A 20677-nucleotide genomic window follows, 5' to 3' on the forward strand; every position below is an offset into this window, starting at 1 on the left:
AGTCACAAATTAGAGGAACAAATGAAGGCTAAACTAAGTGAAATGAAGGGAAATGCACAGGGAACCAATAGTGATGGGAAGAAAACTGGGACTCAAATCAATGGAGTGGACCAGAAGGAAGAAAGAAACATTCAACCAGAACAAAATGAAGAAATAAGAATTCAAAAAATGAGGAGAGGCTTAGGAACCTCCAGGACATCTTTAAACGTTTCAACATCCAAATTATAGGGGTACCAGAAGGGGGAAAGAAACAGCCACAAGTGGAAAACGTATTTGAACAAATAATAAAGGAGAACTTCCCCCGTCTGGCAAAGGAAATAGACTTCCAGGAAGTCCAGGAAGCTCAGAGAGTCCCAAAGAACTTGGACCCAAAGAGGAACACACCAAGGCACATCATAATTACATTACCCAAGATTAAAATGAAGGAGAGAATTCTAGAAGCAGCACAAAATAAGGGGACAGTCACCTACAAAGGACTTCCCATTAGACTGTCAGCAGATTTCTCAAATGAGACCTTACAGGCAAGAAGGGGCTGGAAAGATGTATTCTAAGTCATGAAAGGCAAGGACCTACATCCAAGATTGCTCTATCCAGCAAAGCTTTCATTTAGAATGGAAGGGCAGATAAAGTGCTTCTCAGATAAGGTCAAGTTCAAGGAGTTCATCATCACCAAGCCCTTATTATATGAAATGTTAAAGGGACTTATCTAAGAAAAAGAAGGTAAAAAATATGAACAGTGAAAGGACAGCAAACTCACAGTTATTAACCACCACACCTAAAACAAAAGCAAACTAAGCAGACACCTAAAACAGGAGCAGAGCCACAGAAATGGAGATCACATGGAAGGTTAGCAACAGGGCAGTGGGAGAAGGTACAGAGAATAAGTAGCATAGACAGTGGGGAGAAAATAGGGGGAGGGCAAGAATAGTATGGGAAATGTAGAAGCTAAAGAATTTATGACACATGACAACTAAAGGGGGGAATGTGGGAGGGAGAGGGTGTGCAGGGTGGAAGGAAATGAAGGGGGGAAATGGGACAACTGTATTAACATAATCAATAAAATATACTTTTTAAAAAACTAGTTGAATTTGAGGTGGTACCTTAGATATTGAAGTAGGTTGTTGGTTGCTAAGGTCTAGAACTCAGGAGAGAATCTGAGATACGTAAAATCTTGGAATCACTGACAGAGACAACTCAAGCTTTCATTTCAGAAGATATTATCAAGGGAAAAAGTATGGAGGGAAAAGTAAGACATGGAGGCTTGTCTGTTTGGGTTTGGACTCCAGATAGGAGAAATATCCCTTGAGAATTGGGAACTACAGCCTGCCTTAAAAAGGAGATTGAATTTATGCTACCTCCAGAATATTGGAATTCTTGGGGAAATATATATTTTAACAAATAGTCTTAGGTTAGTAATGTTCTGTAGGAAGCCTGGCAGAAACAAACAAGCAAGCAAAAAGCCTTTTTGAAAGATACATCTCAACTCAGACTCCCCCTGTTCCCAGAGATAAAGTTCCCTGGAGACGATTAGTTCATAATCCAAATTACCCAAGATACCAGCACACCACTAATGAGTCAGAATCTAATTGCAGCAGACTCCTACAAATTTCAAACAATAGAACTAACAGACTATAAAGCATGTCTGAATCATTAAATACATGAGAGAATAAAAAATATGAGAAAAAATAAGATAATATCAAGACAAACCAGAAAGATCTGGAAAATGATCAAAAGAACGTCTAGAAATGAAAAATACAGTTACTGAAATCTAAAATTCCATAAGCGAGTTAAATAGCAGATCAGACAAACTAAACAGAATTATGAGTTGGAAGATAGATTTTCCAAAAAAATTACCTAAAATGTAGCTTAGAGAGATAAAGAAGTGAAAAATATAAAAGGTTATATTTGACATGAAAGATAGAATTATAGGTACATAGATAATTAGAATTCATTCATATATACCATATATATACTAATAATTTTTTTCTGACAAAAATAAAGTAATAGAATATATTATTTTCAAACTAGTAGAAGGGGACAAGAAAACTATCAATTAAAAAAAACAAGAAAGGAGAAGAAGGAATCAAAGTCGGGTAAATAGAAAGCACAAATTAGATGACAATAATGATTTCAATATCAGTATGCTTAATAAATATTAATGTATTAAATTTGCCAGTTAAAATACAGAAAATAGCATTTGTATTTAGTCACAATTAAAGCATAAGGGCACACAAAGTTGAAAGTAAGTGTATGGAAAAAATAGCACTTGCTATTTTAAATAAAACAAAATCTTTCAAACTCTTTGAATACAGAATCCAAGGGGAGTCATGAGATTATATGAGGGGAGAAAAGGAAAATCCAAACTTTCCTTTTTGACGAACAATAAGACTTGTATATCTATGTCTATATCTACATCTGTATCTATCTGTGTCTATGTCTGTGTCTATATATATCTATGTCTGTGTCTATACCTACATCTGTATCTATATAGCTATTTCTATGTCTATGTCTGTGTCTATATATATCTATGTCTGTGTCCATACCTATACCTGTATCTATATAGCTATCTCTATGTCCATGTCTGTGTCTATATCTATGTCTGTGTCTATAGATAGTGACATTTTATAGGCTATAGGAACACTGTCTGAAGTCCATGTTATGCTTTTTTGTTGTTGTTGTTAACCAATAACATTTGTAAAGACAACTATGAAAGAAAATAGAATGACACATTTTTATGTAAGCCTAAATTTGGACAGGAGACAGAAATGATAGTTTTAAAATGTTCTCAGTTTATCCCTTTACCACAGCTAGCTGAGCAATGCAAAACAGTATTAAGCAGCTCCCAGGAAGGAGGGAAATTATTTTCATCTTGCTAAGGTTTTTTACTGACAATTTGTTCATTAGGAGAACCTGCATTCCCAAGAGTAAGCTCTAGAATCCTGTTAATTAGCATGGAGAAAGGGGGAAAAGCAGGCCTGTGAAGGTCAAAACTCACAATTTTATATAAAGGCAAAGACAGTTTTTGCCTAGATTGTTATAAGTTAAATCTAGCTGGGTGAAGGTAATATCAGACTTTCTCCAAGTTCAACCGACTCCCTCCAACCATTCTTTATGTAGGATAATCTAAATCAAATACATCATTTAAAACATGGTTCTACAATATATGACAATTACAAATAAAGCATATTATATTATATTCAGATGTGAAAAACATCTTTATTTATCACACTAAGGCTCCCTAGAACTAGAGCCTCATCAAAGAATTTTCAGAATTGGAAGCTAAGGAGCCAAAATGAACTAGGAATTGGATTAGCAACAGGACCTAGCCTTCAAAAAAGATGAATAAGTGTAAACATATGACAAAGCATCAAATAATAAAGCAAACACTGATAGACCTACAAGGAAAATAAAAATCCACAATTACTATTGGATATTCTAATCTACCTCTCACTGAATTAATCAAACAGAAAAAAGGTAATAAGGATATAGAAAATTTGAACAACTCAATCAGACCTTTGATCTGATGAACAATTCTAGAGTCCTGTGTCCAACAATTGGAACATATTCAGTATATTTAAGGACATACAGATGTTTACAAAGATTGATTAAATACTGAACTACAAAGCAAATCTTAACCTATAATAAAGGATCAATATCATATACATTATGTCCTGGAATTAGTGAGCTAAGAGTCTAATTCAAGAAGATAGAAAAGCAACATATAAACAAAATAAATTAGAAAGAAATAATTTAAATTTGATAAAAAGCAGAAGTTAATACAATTAAAAATAAAAATACAGTACAGAAAAACCAAAAAAGCCAAAAACAGGTTCTTTGAATACTATTAACACAGATAAGTTTTTGGCAATATTGGTAAAAAAATGGCACAAATAAACAATATTAGGAGGTATAAACTAAGCATAACTACAAACATACCAGACATTAAAATATAAAATTAAAGTTAACAAATTTGAGAACTTTGATAAAATGAGCTGTTTTTAAGAAAAACATAACACCCAAAAGTGACTCAAGAAAAGTTAGGAAACCTGAATAAATATAGCCATTAAAGAAATTTGTTTCTTTACCATTTGTTTACCAGAAATGTTTACATACACTTCTGGCCAAGACGGAGGCGTAGGTAGACATACTGTGCCTCCTCATACAACCAAAATTAAGGACAACAAAAATTTAGAAACAAAAAAACAACAAGATCTGACAGAAAATAGAAATGTAGGGAAGTCTGACAGCCATTCATCCAGGCCGGTAAGAGGAGCAGAATCGGCAGGTGGTGGAGAGGGGTCACAGCAGGAAAAAGTGGTAGTTGGCAGTCCTGGGCATGGGTGACTGGCAGACCCTAGTACAGGGTGGCAACAGGCAGACCCAGTGAGGTGCGCAAGGCAGCTGGTTGACCACGGACACAAATTTGCACACAGGTAAACGAGGAGAAAATGGGGAGCAAGACACACCATGAAACCCAGGGCCCCAGTACTGGGAAGTAAACCCTAAAAGCTCTGATTGAAAACACTTGTGGGGGTTGAGGTGCCAGGAGAGACTCCCAGCCTCAAGTAGAGTTCATTGGAGAGACCCATAGGGTCCTAGAATGTACAAAAGCCCACCCACCTGGGAACCAGCACCAGAAGGGCCCAATTTGCTTGTGGGAAGTGGTGGAGGGGACCGAATCCGAGAGAGAGCAGAACAATCGCCATTGTTCCCTCTCTTACCCCGCCCCCACATACAGCATCACAGTCCAGCAACTGGCTTGCCCCACCCTGGTGAACACCTAAGGCTCTGCCCCTCATAGCTAACAGGCATGACCTGACCAAAAAGGCTCAAACGGAAGGACAAAACAAAGCCCTGGAGCCAATACTTTTAAGCAACCAAGAGATAGCCAACCTATCAGATGCACAGTTCAAAATACTGGTGATCAGGATGCTCACAGAACTTGTTGATTTTGGTCACAAATTAGATGAACAAATGAAGGCTACACTAAATGAAATGAAGGGAAATGCACAGGGAACCAATAGTGATGGGAAGAAAACTGGGACTCAAATCAGTGTAGTGGACCAGAAGGAAAAAAGAAACAATCAAACAGAAAAGAATGAAGAAACAAGAATTTTAAAAAACCCCGACAGGCTTAAAAAAACAAGAATTTAAAAAACCTGACAGGTTGCTGTCCAAGAACCTCCAGGACATCTTTAAACATTCCAACATCCAAATTATAGGGGTACCAGAAGGGGAAAGGGAAGACCAACAAGTGGGAAACTTACTTGAACAAATAATAAAGGAGAACTTCCCCAGTCTGGCAAAGGAAATAGACTTCCAGGAAGTCCAGGAAGCTCAGAGAGTCCCAAAGAACTTGGACCCAAAGAGGAACACACCAAGGCACATCATAATTACATTGCCCAAGATTAAAATGAAGGAGAGAATTCTAGAAGCAGCAAAACATAAGGGGACAGTCACCTATAAAGGAGTTCCCATCAGACTATCAGCTGATCTCTCAAGAGAGACCTTACAGGCAAGAAGGGGCTGGAAAGAAGTATTCCAAGTCATGAAATCCAAAGACCTACATCCAAAATTGCTTTATCCAGCAAAGCTTTCATTTAGAATGGAAGGGCAGATAAAGTGCTTCTCAGATAAGATCAAATTCAAGGAGTTCATCATCACCAAGCCCTTACTACATGAAATGTTAAAGGGACTTATCTAAGAAAAAGAAGATGAAAAATATGAACAGTGAAAGGACAGCAAACTCACAGTTATCAACAACTACACCTAAAACAAAAGCAAACCAAGAGGACAGCTAGATCAGGAGCGGAACTATAGAAATGAAGAACACATGGAGGGTTAGCAACAGGGGAGTGGGAGGAGGAGAAGGGGGGAGAAGGTAACAAGAATAAGTAGCATAGACAGTGGGGAGAAAACAGGGGGAGGGCAAGAATAGTGTGGGAAATGTAGAAACTAAAGAACTTATGATACATGGTCATGAACTAAAGTGGAATGTGGGTGGGAGGGGGTGTGCAGGGTGAAGGGGAATGAAGGGGGGAAATGGGACAACTGTAATAGCATAATCAATAAAATATATTAAAAAAAGAAATTGGTTTATTAATTTAAAGCCATTTGTCTAGAAAAACACATACACATACAAATACACAGCAACACAGATAGGCCTTGACCATTTAACAGGTAAGTTCTACCACAGAAAAGTTCATTCCTAAAAGAACTCTTTCAGACATTGTAAAAAGAAAGTATAGCCCTGGCTGGTGTAGCTCAGTGGATTGAGTGCAGGCCTGCAAACCACGTGATTGCTGTTGGCTTCCCAGTCAGGGCACATGCCTGGGTTGCAGGCAAGTTCCCAGCAGGGGGCGCACGAGAGGCAACCATACATTGATGTTTCTCCTTCTCTCCTTCCATTCCTCTCTAAAGATAAATAAATAAAATATTTTTTAAAAAAGAAAGTATAGCCTTGAGTTTTATAAGACTGGTATAACTTTTATACCAAAACAAGACAAGGATTGTATAAAACAGGAAAATTATCGGTCAAATTAAATTATAAGCACAGGTCCATACCATAAATTCAGACTGAATTCAGCATGTATTAAATTAAGCCAAATTTAGCATTAAATAGCCAATAATTTAATTCACCAGGTTTTAAATTAAAGGGTTAATTCAACTCACCACATTAACAGATTTAACGAGTGGAAAATATGGCCATCTAAATATAGAAAAGTATTTGATAAAATATAGCACACACTCATGCAACAACTCTTAGAAATCTAGAAATAGAGGATTTAAGAGCAGACCTCAGGCCAGGTAAACTTGAATCTCCTGAAGGGATATTTCTGGGAAATTGACCTTAGTTTTACTCAATTGTCCAAGAAAAAAAAATGAGGTATTGAAGGTGTTTTGCACTGCTTATTTGCTCCTGGAGAGCTGGTAGGCACATTAAAAAGTTATTCTAGGAGTCAAGAACAAGAGGAAAAATGGAGATTAAAAAATAAAAATTCCATTAAAAGGGCAAAATACTTTAGGGCATTGTCCATAGCTGCATTTCCATTGGAAAGTGGGGGATATGGGAAGTCCTACCTCTTTCTGATAGAAAAACATATCTCCTGCTCTATAAAACCATCTATGTAAGTTTCCTTTCCCCTTGCCATTAAACTTGATCATCTCTGTGTCTATTAGTCTCTTTCTTTTAATCATCTTGTGGTTCCATTATGCAGACCACAATGCAGAAGGGAACTTCTGTGCACCACACACCTGTAGCAAATATCCTACTGTGTGATGAAACACGCTAAAAGCATTCCCTTTAGAAATAAAGACTACCCGTATTTTGCTGTGTAAAATGTGCAGTTTTTTGCCCAAATTTTTGAGGGAAAAATAAGGATGCACGTTATACATGGATAGTACTAATTCCATATCTACACAAGTGTTTTTAATTCTTTTATTTGTGCTTATGCATTAAAAGCGTAATTCTACAAAACAATAATGATATCCATATGCAAAATAATGCCCTGGAATATGATCATTGGTTCTGTTTCTAAATATAAATAAATAAAACACTGAATTAAAAAATTAAAACAAAAGATTTTTTCCTGAAAGTTTGGGCCAAAAATGTGGGTGCACATTATACATGGGAGTGTATGGTAATGACAGAGTTGGCTGCTATCAAGTCTTGGCTGCTATACCTGCTTCTGTTCACCACAGTATTGGGAGTCTTAGCCAGCACATAGGACAAGAAAGAAAAAAAATAACTGAAAAAGTGTAAGTATTGAGAAAGGAAGAAACAAAACCATGATATTTCATAGATAATGTGGTTATATATCTAGAAAAACAGAATCAACAGAAAAAAATATTAAAACAAAAATAGTTCAACAAAGTTGATGTACATAAGTTTAATATATAAAAATTATGATTTTATAAACCAACAACAGTTAGAAAATATATTTTAAAAACAGATACCCGTACATAACAACAACTCTTCCACATGTATACAAGTGGTCATGTACAGAAATGAGTTCAATATTATTTGAATTATCAAAATAATTGGAAAATTTTAAATGCCCATTCACTGGAAAATGGATCAATTGTGGTACAATAATATGATGGAATTTCACAAAAGAGTGAAAATGAAGAACTACATGTATCATCAATGGATAAATCTTAAAAATATAACACTGGGACACAAAAGCCAGCTGTGGAAGGATATATGCAATATCCTAGGTCATAAAGTTTTAAAAATGCAAAACACTGCTACATATTGTTTACAGAAATATATGTACTGTATTTGGGGGATCTGACAAATAGCACCTTCTTTTCCCGCCCAATTTCAGAACTAGTTGAGAAATCAAATGAGTTAATAGATGAAAACCAAAATATCACCTTCGTTACTGACCAAGGATAGGTTGAAGGCTATGGCTTAATATGAGAACTGAAAAGGTCTTCCTAACTCCCTACTGCCTGTGTAGACTTTAGAGCGGTTTGCCTGTAGGAAAGTTTGCGCAACAAACTAGACTTCCCCTGCCTCTCAGGTCACTGCCTCCAACCAGTCAGGTAGAAAGGGAAGGAGGGAAATTAAATCTCTTACTCTGAGGATGTATTATTAGATCGAGCCATCTAGCCCAGAACCCCAAATCAGCAACTGTCACTCACCAATCAAGGGTAGGACAAAGATCCAGGAGGGTTTATGGAAAATCTCTCCTTAAGGAACCAGAGGAATGGGGTACAGATATCCTAACACATATAAGTTCAAAAACATTCATGGGGATTGTTAAGAACCAAATTCAATGTAGTCATTACTCCTAAGGCAGTGATCCCTCACTCTGGCTAGTATCAGGATCTCCTGGAGGACGTGTTAAGTCATGCATGGCTTGACCCCACCCTTTAAGTTTCTGATTCAGTGATCTGGGATGGGGCCCAAGAACTGGCATTTGTTAAGGTTCCAGTTGATGCTGTTGGTGTTAGTCTGGTGACCATGCTTTGAGAACCACTGCCTTAGGATGAGATGAAGAAAAGAAATAGCCTAAGGGAAAGATAAGCAGAAAGATGTAATTATATTTTCAGTGTTTGATTTCTTGGGCTGAATGGTGGGTGTTATTATTTCTACATTTTCTTTTTAATCAAGATAATTAAATATTTCCACACACAAAATAATGATAGAGTATATAACACTCTGGAAAATACTGCCACAATACTGACAAATCAACTGATTACTCAGACTTTGAAGGAGTAACATGTTAAATTCAGACTAACTTGAAAGAAATCTGTTAAAATATGTTGTACAGGTTAAATGATTAACAATATATAGCAATAATATTTACTACTTGTTACAGTTTTGTAGGTCTTTCAAATTGTAAGCATAAATTGTTTTATGCTTACTAAGATCAATGAGTCAAAAATTTTTATCATATTTCCCAGTATGTTCTTTAGTTTAACATATTAAAAGCTACTCTATTAAAATATTTAATGTTTTACTTTATTTTATTATTTATTTTTATTGAAGTATAACTGACATATAACATTATATTAATTTTGGTTATATAACAAAATGATTTGATATTTCTATACATTGCAAAATGATTACCACAGTAAGTAGTTAACATTAATCACCATACACAGTTATAAAATTTAGTTTTCTTGTAATGAGAACTCTTAAGACCTTCTCTCTTAGCAACTTGCAAACATGCAATACACCAGTGTTAACTGTAGCCACCAAAATATACATACATTGTTTTACATGTAACTTACATTTCATGGGAAATTTAGCAATTTGAAATCGCAGGACCAGAGAATATGTCTTTCTTTTAGTTTTCTAGAAACTCCTCCCTTTTCATTTCAATTTGATCTGGTGAAGAATTTATGTTTCTCTTTGTTTTTTAACTAATAGCCTTTTTAAACTCTCATCTTACTGATTCAATTATAACATGCTCAGATATTGTTAAGTATGTGAACAATTATTAAAAATGTTTTATCGTTGAACATTTTATGAGTTTTAGAATTTAAGTGGCTTGCAAGTTTTTATAGTAATTCATGTATCAATAATTAAATATAGAATATATTTTTCTATCAGTTTAGCCATTCACAAAGAATTTTTAGGAGCATTACAACCAAATAATGACCACTAGCAGGGTCATTAACATGTTAAATTCAGGGTGGGCAAAAGGTAAGTCCTTGGTGGATGTATATGGTGTCCTGCACATTCCAGCAGCATCTAGCAATCCCAAGTAGCCAGGAGTCAAACCTTTTGATAAGTATTGAACATGTGAGTCAGTGCTGGAGAATGCCTACTTAGATGTCCATTCTTTTCTTATCAATAGGAGTGTAATTAATACCATCCCACCTTTCTGAAAAATAGTGTACCCGAAGGTGTCAAAGCTTTAAAAATACGTATACTCATTCCTTCAGGAATTCCTCTCTCAGGGCTACCCAAAGGAATGATCTAAAATGCCAACAAAGATTTGTCCATAGAAGGCTCATGATATTATCACTTAAAACAACAGGGTGATCTAAATATTCAATTATAAGAGAAGAGTCAAGTTGTTTATGACTTATTATGCCATATTACAGTTATTTTTGAAAAACTTTTTGAAATGAGAATGTTTTAAAGTTACAATTTAATATGAAATTTGCATATGTATATCATGTATATTTATTGCATTGTATATATCATATGGCTTTAAGTATATGCATAGAAAATTACAAAAATTATCTTTTAGTGATGGAATTATACATGATATTATTTTTTATACTTTTCTGTATTTAAGAAAATATACAATAAAACTTTGTTTTAAAAAGATTCTTCTTGCAAAATATAGTATTATTTACTATTAAATCTCAGTCCACATATATTTTCTGACTTTTCAGTTCCAATTTTCACACAAAATACATTAGGTTATCTAACAAACAGTTTAAAGTATATTTAAATAATAACACTGTTTAAAGCCCTCTTTCATCACACCATTGAGAAATTCTAGTAACTTTTTAAAGCAAATTATTCCTCATAGTGATGAATTTCATATTTAATTTATAGGTCTCATAAATTTTGCTAACCTCATCCGATTAAAAATTTTATTGGGCTCTTTGTTGAATAGCTTTTTAAATATTTTATTGTGTAGATCAATTGCCTAAAGCAGTATTTCTCAATCACTTTTTCACCATCACCTCTCTAAGGAGCCTTTGTAGATATTTCCCTTAATTGCCCCCACTCCGTGAAATTGTAATATCTGCTTATGTAATATATATATATCTATAGTTTATATAGAGAAAGACTAGGATGTTTTTTCACTCTCATAGAACCCATGTTCTTTGGGAGGCGATATTGCCCCCTTTAAGAATGTGTGGCTTAAGTGAACATTATGAAAAAAATGTTTTAACTTTCAAAATGAATCTCAAGCCCACATGTTTTGTTTTTATAGCTGCCTGCCTCTCAAACATCACATGGTGACCGCTCCAACACTGCTGCTGTGGGGAGAGAACAACGCATATCTGGAGGCTGAGATGGCTGACGTCACAAAAACTTACGTTAAAAACTATTTCAGGCTAACTATTTTGTCAGAAGCCAGCCATTGGCTTCAACAAGAACAACCTGACATAGTAAACAAATTGATCTGGACATTTCTAAAAGAAGAAACAAGAAGAAAAGATTGATTTTTTTCTATATCTTCCATGAGAGGTCTGTAATCAAATCTCTAAGTGATTTTTTAAAATTGTTCATCAACTTCTTTAAACTGCACTAGGAAAAAATGTTTTAACGTGCTTTATTATAAATAAGTATCCTGGCAAATGTTACTGAAAAAAATCTGAGAATGTGTATGAATTTGTAACATGATGTTGATTTTCTTCTGTTGTATTTCACACGGAAAAACACCTTCCTGACAATGTATACAGTTGTACAGAAAGGAAGTTGGGGAAAGACTCGGTTTTGGTTTCTCGCATTCTTTACCCTGTTAATATATGGTGCCTTTTAAAATATACATAATTAAAGATTAGCCATATTGAAAGGCAAACCTGCAATGGTATAAATTTTCATTTTATTGGTTAAAAGTTCTTTTAACTATTTTTAACCATTAAAAATTCTATTTTCAAATCTCTTGGCTATATAGTATATTAATTGGTTTGAAGCCATATATGACTAGATGAATATGCACTCTTAAAATATGCCATAAGTACTACTTATACTGGGAAGATTAACAAGAGATGATGTGAAGATTCTCATATATACATATTTTTGTAAACAATGCAAAATAGGGAAGCATATCCATTATTAGATTACTTGCCTCAATTCTCCAGCTAAGTTGATGAGAGATTTAAGAAAAGGATCCAAATGTCATTTTGCCCCACTCAGTGCAACAAGAATTGAATACCGTACTTCCCCTGTGCCCTAGAGTCTAAGCTCCACAGGCAGAGAATTTTTGTTGTTTTATTAACTGACTTATACCCAGCATCTAGAAAAAGGGTCTGGCTCATTGTAGGAGCTCAAATATTTGCTTAATAAATAAATAATGTATCTGATGCACTGCTAAGCACTGTGGGAGAACTATAAAGGAAAGATGACATGGTCATATAGAACTTTCCCTTAAGAAGTATACACAGAATGCAGTTAAACAGGGCTTAAGAATAGTAGTGAATATAGGAATAAGAGTGGGAAAAGTTACAGAATTGAGAACAATACCAGCTCAAGGGACTACTCATTCTCTTGGGTTGCTCTTCTTGGCGAGGGAGACACCAATAACATTGCCAAATCATGGCTCCTTAGAAACTACAACTGTGTTTCTTTGGTGGCAGGAATGTTTCTCTCACTGATACAGTTCTGCCAGGGACAGAAGAAAGGGGAATGTCCCTAAAAATTCTTATCATTGCATCCTAGCAGCTTGTATTTACTAATAAAAGCCCAATTTTCTATATACATTATACTTTGCCGCATCACAACATTGCAAGGTAGGGAGTATCACCAGTTTCCAGATGTGAAGATGAGGTTGGCCAGTGCCCACAGTGTTGCGTGTTGGAACCAGGATCTGACCTACATGCATCAGGTGTAAAGCCCATAATCTTTACACTGCGATCACGCCTGTTTAATTGGCTCTGGAGTCCTCACTGCTCTTCCTATTTATTGCTAACCTAGTGTTCGGCAAGAAATAGAAACATCTCTCAGAAACCTTCAATTTGACTTATAATTCTGAGAAAAGGAATTTAAATGAGCAATTAGCAAACGCAGGAATATTCCATATAGCACTGTCAGAGTTGCAACTGCTACGAAGTACAGAGGAGAGCCTGGGTCACACAGCTTTGATTATTGCGTCCCTCTTGATCATTCCCAAAGGACAGCAATAAAAGGAAGGGACAGAGTTTGTTGACTGTGTGTGTTGACACAATGAACTGATGAACTAATCCTGACTTATTTTAATGAAACTGTTGCTGACAAAGGTGATCTTAAGGTTTTTTGTTGTTACTTACATCGGTTTGGGGTGCTGACTGGTTCATGTGGACTAATGTTAAGTAAGAATGTGAATCAAACGTGCCACGGATGATTCTGGTGGATGATAACAGACGTATTCTAATTCTCCGTGGGTGTGGAAAAGTGTCTGCAGCAGATACAAAGGCTCTAGAGTGCCATCAGTTAAACCTCTTAGCGTAAAGGGATATTACTGTCTCTGTAGAAATCAATTCATAGAGAGAGAAAATGAATTTGATTTACCAGCTGCCAAAGCATCTCACAGGAAGTGAACTGTAATAATAATGGCATTTAAATTTTAAAATTGTCATAAATATTCATATATTTAATATATCCCTAGTGTAGGAGACCATTCTGCGTGGCGTGGGCCCAGCCCCCAGTGCCAAACATTTACTGCAAAATAACTTTCTAAAATCCATCCTAAACCTTCCAAGGACGAGTGTAACAAGTTCAACTACTTTAGCCCTTTTCATTTGCAAATATCCCTCTTCTGTGATGTGATTAGCAAAATTGTCTCCTTTGTTTTCTGTAAAAGGTAACCACGTAAAGCAACCTGTGCATAGTAAATGAGGACCATCATGTAGTGTGCTGAGAAACCCAATAAAGGTGGGTTAGGGCAAGGGCCTGGGCTGTTGCTCCCCTTGAGAGAAAAGCCATGCCCGCCCTTCTCCACCGGAGTCACCGGAGTTGGTAGTCTGTGTGAATGTCTCATGTCATCCATAATGACTCAGACACTGCAGGCCGGTGTCCACATCACCCTAGTAGCTATATACTATATGCTCAATATAGATGTCAGAAATTGCTATATGAAAATAATTTATTAGGCATATATATCAAAAGGAAGATGTTTACAAAAAGTGTATTGGTACGATTCTAATTCTCCTGCCGCAACATTTACCACTTTTAATTTTTCAGCTTTTAAAGGTAATACATCATTTCTTATTAATACACAACTGCCTCTAAGTTCTAATTATGTGTGAATTGAAAGAGCACCGCTTGGAAGGAGTGGGCTCTGAGGGCCGACCCCCTATGCCAGCTACCTCTGTCTTGAGATTGCTGAAGAGTCAGCCTCATGGCCCAGTGGTCCCCAAACTGAGAGTTGGAGGTGTGGGAGTCCTCCTTCACCTCCTGCACCATGACCAACCCCTTGGTGCAGCAGAAGCACATCGGTGCATGGTGCTGGGCCTGCATCATCTTCATGGGCACCATGCTGGTGCCTGTGTGCATGTCCTGCCTGTCCACCATAGGCCATTCTGCTCACCCAGCCAAGCCTGCCAAGAGTTGAAGAAAATTGGTAAAACCAGCCCTCAGATTCTTGTTTCAGGTGACTTTCTTTGTAGCACAGTTCCCAGTTAAAGTGAAGGGGCAGCTGGAGACAAGGCCCCTATCTCTGTACTGCACCACACTCCACTTTCTTTGGTGCTGTCACGTGAGTTGGGGCAGGGTTACCCTTGGTGGTCTACAAGTCAAAGTGCACAGATCCCATGGCTGGGAAATTTGTGCTATCACCACAGCTATTGCTTGTAACTAGAGAGGACTGCAACTCCAGGAAGACTACCCGGGGTGAAATCCTGAAGCTGGTGACGTCCAAAATGAAGTGGCCACAGATCCTAGAAGGAGGGTTTACCTGTCGTACATGTCTGGTCACTATTAGACTGACGGCCTTTTCTCTAGGTGTTCCTGTGCAACCACCGGTACTGCTCAGGTACCCAAATACCTTGGACATGCTGACCAAAACCTGGCAGGGGGTTACAGGCTTCCAGCCAGGTATGTTGACCCTGAATTAACTCTTCACTAGGGAAGAAGTAGAGTTTATGCCTGTTTACATCCTAAATGACCAAGAAAAAAAAAGACCCATCCTTTTTGCCAATACAGTGAGGATCAACATGGCAAATGCCCTGGGGTGCCTGTGACAGACCACACTTCTGAAGACTACAGATTGATGATTACTATAGGTTACCTTCAACTACCCATGAAAGCTGGTTTGGTGTAATTTACAAAAATTAGCCAGAAATTGAAGTTAGATTGGGATAATATCCATCGTCATTTGGATGAATATGCTGCAATCGCAGTTGTTGCAAAAGAAGGGAAGATAGGAATTGAAGAATTTTCAAATCATTTAAAACTGCTAATTTCAGAACACTTGAGATAATCTTTTGTCCCTTTTGACAGGAATACTGATGACAGCATAGATTTCAGAGACTACGTGTTAGGTACTGACTGTCCTATACAATCCTGCGGACACTGAAAAGATTCTCAAATGTCTTTGTGCTTTTTGATCTTGAGGATGGTTTCACAACAGAACAGGAGCTAGTTCGCTGCTGTACTTCAGGAAGCTCTGGGAGTGCCAGAGTTTGGTGTTTCCAGACTCTTTAAGGAAACAGCTAGACGAAACTCAGAATACATTTCATATAAGAACTTTAAGAAATCTGCCTTGAAGCATGCAGAATATGACAAATTATATAAGTCATACTTAGACCTCCAGGCAACCTGTACATACAGCATTACCACAAGTACAAGTTTAATCACTGTATTTAAATGTTACAGTCAGCCCTGAAAATGGTGCAAGTAGAAAATATGAAACAAAAATATTTATTTGAGGAAAAATAAAATAGTTTTTACTCTAGTGGCTTGGGCACTTAATTTAGATATTTAAAATGTGGTTGAGGAATATATAAATATATTAGATTTTATACTACCTACTTTTTTCTTTTTTTCTTTTTTTTAGCAGTAAAACTTAGGTTAGATATAATTACCCCTTAGGTTAGATATAAATAGATATAGATAGAAGCAATATTAGTAAATATGTCATTTTTTAAAAATTTAAAATACTAAAAAGTGTAGGATTAAAGAAGAAAGAGATCCTTAAATGTGTACACCTATTATAAAACAACTGTTGATACCTGTTATAAAAGATATGTAATAATTTTTTTAGATATGTAAACTGTGAGAAAATGCGTACTTTAGAATCTAAGAAATACAGGTAAGTGTCATGTGTGGCAATAAGAAGCAGTAAATGCATGTCTGAGGAGAAGGCTCGTGACCAAGAGTCAGAACAGTGCCACGCTCAGACACAGAAAAGGGGTCAGGAGTCACCCTGACACCCTCATTGCTGTCTTCACAGCCTGCCCAACAGTCAGCTCTCTGCCCTTCTCATATGCCTAGAATAGCTAATGCTCATTGATTCTAGATAGTAGTTTTTTTCTCATGAAAGTTATTTTTAACTAGATTGTTTTGATTCTCTACCATTGTGGATTGTTGACAGTAACTGCCAGTCTAACAAATGTAACCATGGAAACATATTCTTAGTAATAATGACAGAATGGCCATTTTACAGGATGTTACACATGGGAACTGCGAACTTTGTTTTTACTCTGAGCAAATGAGCAGTATATGGACATTTGAAATATATGTCTGTTTAAAATTCTATAGCGTGAGGTTAGTTGTTCAATTCTATAGTCCATTTCGTGCTTTTTTCCATATGAAAAGTAGCTTACAATAGCATCACCACTTGTTCATCAGTCTCCTTCCCATTATGTAACATCCATGTGTGTCCACCCTCCGTCAGTCTACAAGTTTACCATGAGACATGTACATGGAATGGATTGTTACCTTTTCTCTGCTTCATGATGGGGTTGACATCTCCTTTGGGCATGTGGACTGATTTGTAACATCTGTGGGCTTCCTTGTTTTGGATCATAGCCACCATTTTCTATTTCATTTGGCTCCTCTCTATAACATAATTTTTATTTATGTTTTACTTGTTTCTTCAGCTTTTAAAATTATTGTCAGTATGATGGTTAGTTCAATGGAGTCTACTTTGCTGTGCTGGAACACAACTTCTGGGCATCCTGGGCTCTAGCAGGGAAAGGTCATTGGGAGCCCTGTGAGGAGAGACTGGGGCCTGGGGTTCTTGGAGGAGGGCCAAAGTAACAGCCACGGGGATCCCTGGGCTGAGTCACTCTCCACACTGCAAACACCATCCTTTTTGGGTCAATATGCCTATTTCAATGTAACTTTTTTTTTATTGCGCAATTACAGTTGTCCCCATTTTCTCCCATTACTCTTCCCTGCCCTACCTACCCTCATCTCCCACATTCAATCCTCCAGCCCTTACCTTGTCTCTGTCAATGGGTCCTCCACCCATGTTCCTTAATGACCCTTCCCCTTCTTTGTCCTATTATCCCCCTCCCACCTCCCCTCTGGTTACTGTCTGTTCTTTATTTCCATGTCTCTGGTTATATTTTGCTTGCTTGTTTGCTTTGTTGATTAGGTTCCACTTATAGGTGAAATCATATGGTATTTGTCTTTAATTGCCTGGCTTATTTCACTTAGCATAATGCTCTCCAGTTCCATCCATGTTGTTGCAAAAGGTAGAAGTTCCCTTCCTCCTTTCTCCTGGGTAGTATTCCATTATGTAAATGTACCATAGTTTTTTGATCTACCCATTTACTGATGGGTACTTAGGCTGTTTCCTGCACTTGGTTATTGTAAATTTTGCTGCTGTGAACATTGGGTTGTGTAGGTTCTTTTGGATTGGTGTTTCAGTATTCTTAGGATATAATCCCAACAGTGGAATTGCTGAGTGAAAAGCCAGTTCCATATTTAGTTTTCTGAGGAATTCTATACTGTTTTCCACAGTGGCTGCACCAGTCTGCATTCAGACCAACAGAGTACTAGGGTTCCCTCTTTTGTACAACTTTGCCAGCACTTGTTGTTTCTTCATTTGGTTATGATGGCCATTCTGATTGGTGTGAAGTGGTATCTCATTGTGGTTTTAATTTGCATTTCTCTGATGACTAGTAAGGTTGAACAAGCTTTCTTATGTCTGGGCCCCCTGTATATCCTTCCTGGAGAGTGTCTATTTAGGTCCTTTGTCCATTTTTTCATTGGATTGTTTGTCTTCCTGGTATGAAATCATGTAAATTCTTTATATATTTTGGAGATCAAATCCTTGTCCAAGGTGTCACTAGCAAATATATTTTCTCATGTGGTTTGTTCCCTTTTCATTTTGTTAATGTTTTCTTTAGCCACACAGAAGCTTTTTAATTTGATAAAGTCCCATTTGTTTTTGTTTGTTTGTTTGTTTGTTTGTTTGTTTTTAAGAGAGAGGAAGGGGCCCTGGCTGGTGTAGCTCAGTGGATTGAGCATGGGCCTGCAAACCAGAGTACCATGGTTCGATTCCCAGTCAGGGCACATGCCTGGATTGCAGGCCAGTTCCCACAGGGGATGCATGGGAGGCAACCATACACTGATATTTCTCTCCTTCTCTCCTTCCCTTCCCCTCTAAAAATAAATAAGATCTTAAAAAAAAGAGAGAGAGAGAGAGAGGAAAGGAGAGAGGGAGAGAAACATCAATATGTGGTTGCTTCTGACACACCCCCTACTGGGGATCTGGCCCGCAAACCAGACATGAGCCCTGACTGGGAATCGAACCTGTGATCCTTTGGTTCATAGACCCACACTCAATCCACTGAGCTACACTAGCCAGGGCCCATTTGTTTATTGTTTTCTTTATGTGCCTTTCTCTAGGGGACATATCAATAAAAATATTGCTGCATGGAAAATCTGAGATTTTCCTGCCTATGTTCTCCTTTAGGACTTTTATGGTGTCACAAGTTATATTTAAGTCTTTTATCCATCTTTAATTTATTTTGGTGAATGGTATAAGTTGGTGGTCAAGTTTCATTTTTTTGCATTTATCTGTCCAGATCTCTCAAAACCATTTGTTGAAGAGGCCATTTTTACTCCATTTTATGTTCTTGCCCCCTTTGTCAAATACTAATTGACCATAGAGACATGGGTTTATTTCTGGGCTCTCTACTCTGTTCCACTTATCTATATGTCTGTTCTTATGCCAGTACCAGATGGCTTTGATTACAGTAGGCTTGTAGTTTAATTTTATATCAGATATTGTGATCCCTCCAACTTTGTTCTTCTTTCTCAAGATTGCTGAGGCTCTTCAGGGTCTTTTTTGGTTCTGTATAAATTTTTGAAATGTTTGTTCTATACCTGTGAACTTAATGGTAGCTCTAGAACAGGAGCTCTAGTCATAAACCTGTTCACTCATCATCATTCTAGTTAGTGCCTTTACTTTGCTTAAGTACAGCCAGAAAAACATTACAATCCATCACCTCTCCTTCCTTTTTGCAGAGAAAATATTTTAAAACTCTACTGGCAATAAATAAATATATTAAATATCTTTTTTATTCTCTCTAAAAAATATTTGCTGGATAAATGCCTCTTTCCTATTTCTCAGAGTAGCCCAAATGTTATTTTGCAAGATCAAATAAAAATAAACAAGAGGATGATATAGTGTTGGGAATACCACTGAAATAATTATATATAGTATGACTGCCCTTTATTATTTTCTCAGGTATGAGAATGATTATTTAGAATGAGAAAAGAAATCACAACAGAGCACAATTTCTGGAAAGCTAATGTCACAAACACAGGTTATATATAGTAATTCTAACAAATTCTACTTTGTATGATTCCCAAAGAAAGGGAAAACTCCATGTTCTGCATTACTGAGAATATTCCTTTTGTTCTGACTAGGCACCAATGAGAACTGAAGGTTCTACTTATTGTTGTATACCCTGGGAACTGATCTACTTGACGTGGGGAATGTAGCCCAGCCATATTGGAAAACCAACAAGTGGGAGTCAGCACGCAGGAAGCCAAACCCATGGATCAGCTTTCCCATGGCAAACCAGGCCTGCATTATACCTAGGCTGCTTTGAGGCTTGCTTTTGCTAAAACTCCCTCACCTTGAATTGAGGCACAATTGTTTACTGCATATTTCTAAAGTAATTTCCTAAAATGTGTGCTAAACCTCCCAAGTATGGCATGTAATGAGTTCAACCACTTTTCCCCTTGGTCTGCAACACCCTTCTCTTTGAAGTAATTAGCAATATTCTTTCCTTTGTTATCTGTAAAAGGTAATCACCTACAGCGAAACTGTGCACAGCAAATGAGGACCATCCTCGATGTAGTGTACCCAGAAAAGCAATAAAAGCCTGTCCAGGCAGGGGTCGGGGCCCGCTCTCTCACTTAGAGAGTGGCCATGCCATCCTTTTTTCTCCATAGGACTTCTTTAGTCCATGTGAATTTGTTCATCGCAGCCACAACATATAAACCCCGCAGGCCAGATGTACCTTCTTCATTACCCATATATTTCCAGCAAGGTAAAGCTTCATTACCCGTATATATTCCTTCACTACAAGATGTTCC

General features: G+C 37.0%; 1 protein-coding gene and 1 pseudogene across 1 annotated transcript in view; both read left to right on the top strand.

Moving 5' to 3' along the window:
- The window catches only part of EPHX4 (epoxide hydrolase 4), a 45523-nt gene extending 33799 nt beyond the window's left edge, over nt 1–11724 (top strand). The window contains exon 7 of the mRNA XM_037045531.1: nt 11409–11724. Coding sequence (XP_036901426.1) covers nt 11409–11640 — 232 coding nt within the window. The 3' untranslated portion in view covers nt 11641–11724. The remainder of the gene's footprint in view (nt 1–11408) is intronic.
- Nucleotides 11725–14579: 2855 nt separating this feature from the next.
- On the top strand, nt 14580–16001 carry LOC118986554 (lysophosphatidylcholine acyltransferase 2B-like; annotated as a pseudogene).
- Nucleotides 16002–20677: the final 4676 nt, after the last annotated feature.

Source organism: Sturnira hondurensis, unplaced genomic scaffold, assembly GCF_014824575.4.
Source record: "Sturnira hondurensis isolate 20B ecotype Veracruz unplaced genomic scaffold, ASM1482457v3 Scaffold0004322, whole genome shotgun sequence".
Classification (NCBI taxonomy): Eukaryota; Metazoa; Chordata; class Mammalia; order Chiroptera; family Phyllostomidae; genus Sturnira; species Sturnira hondurensis.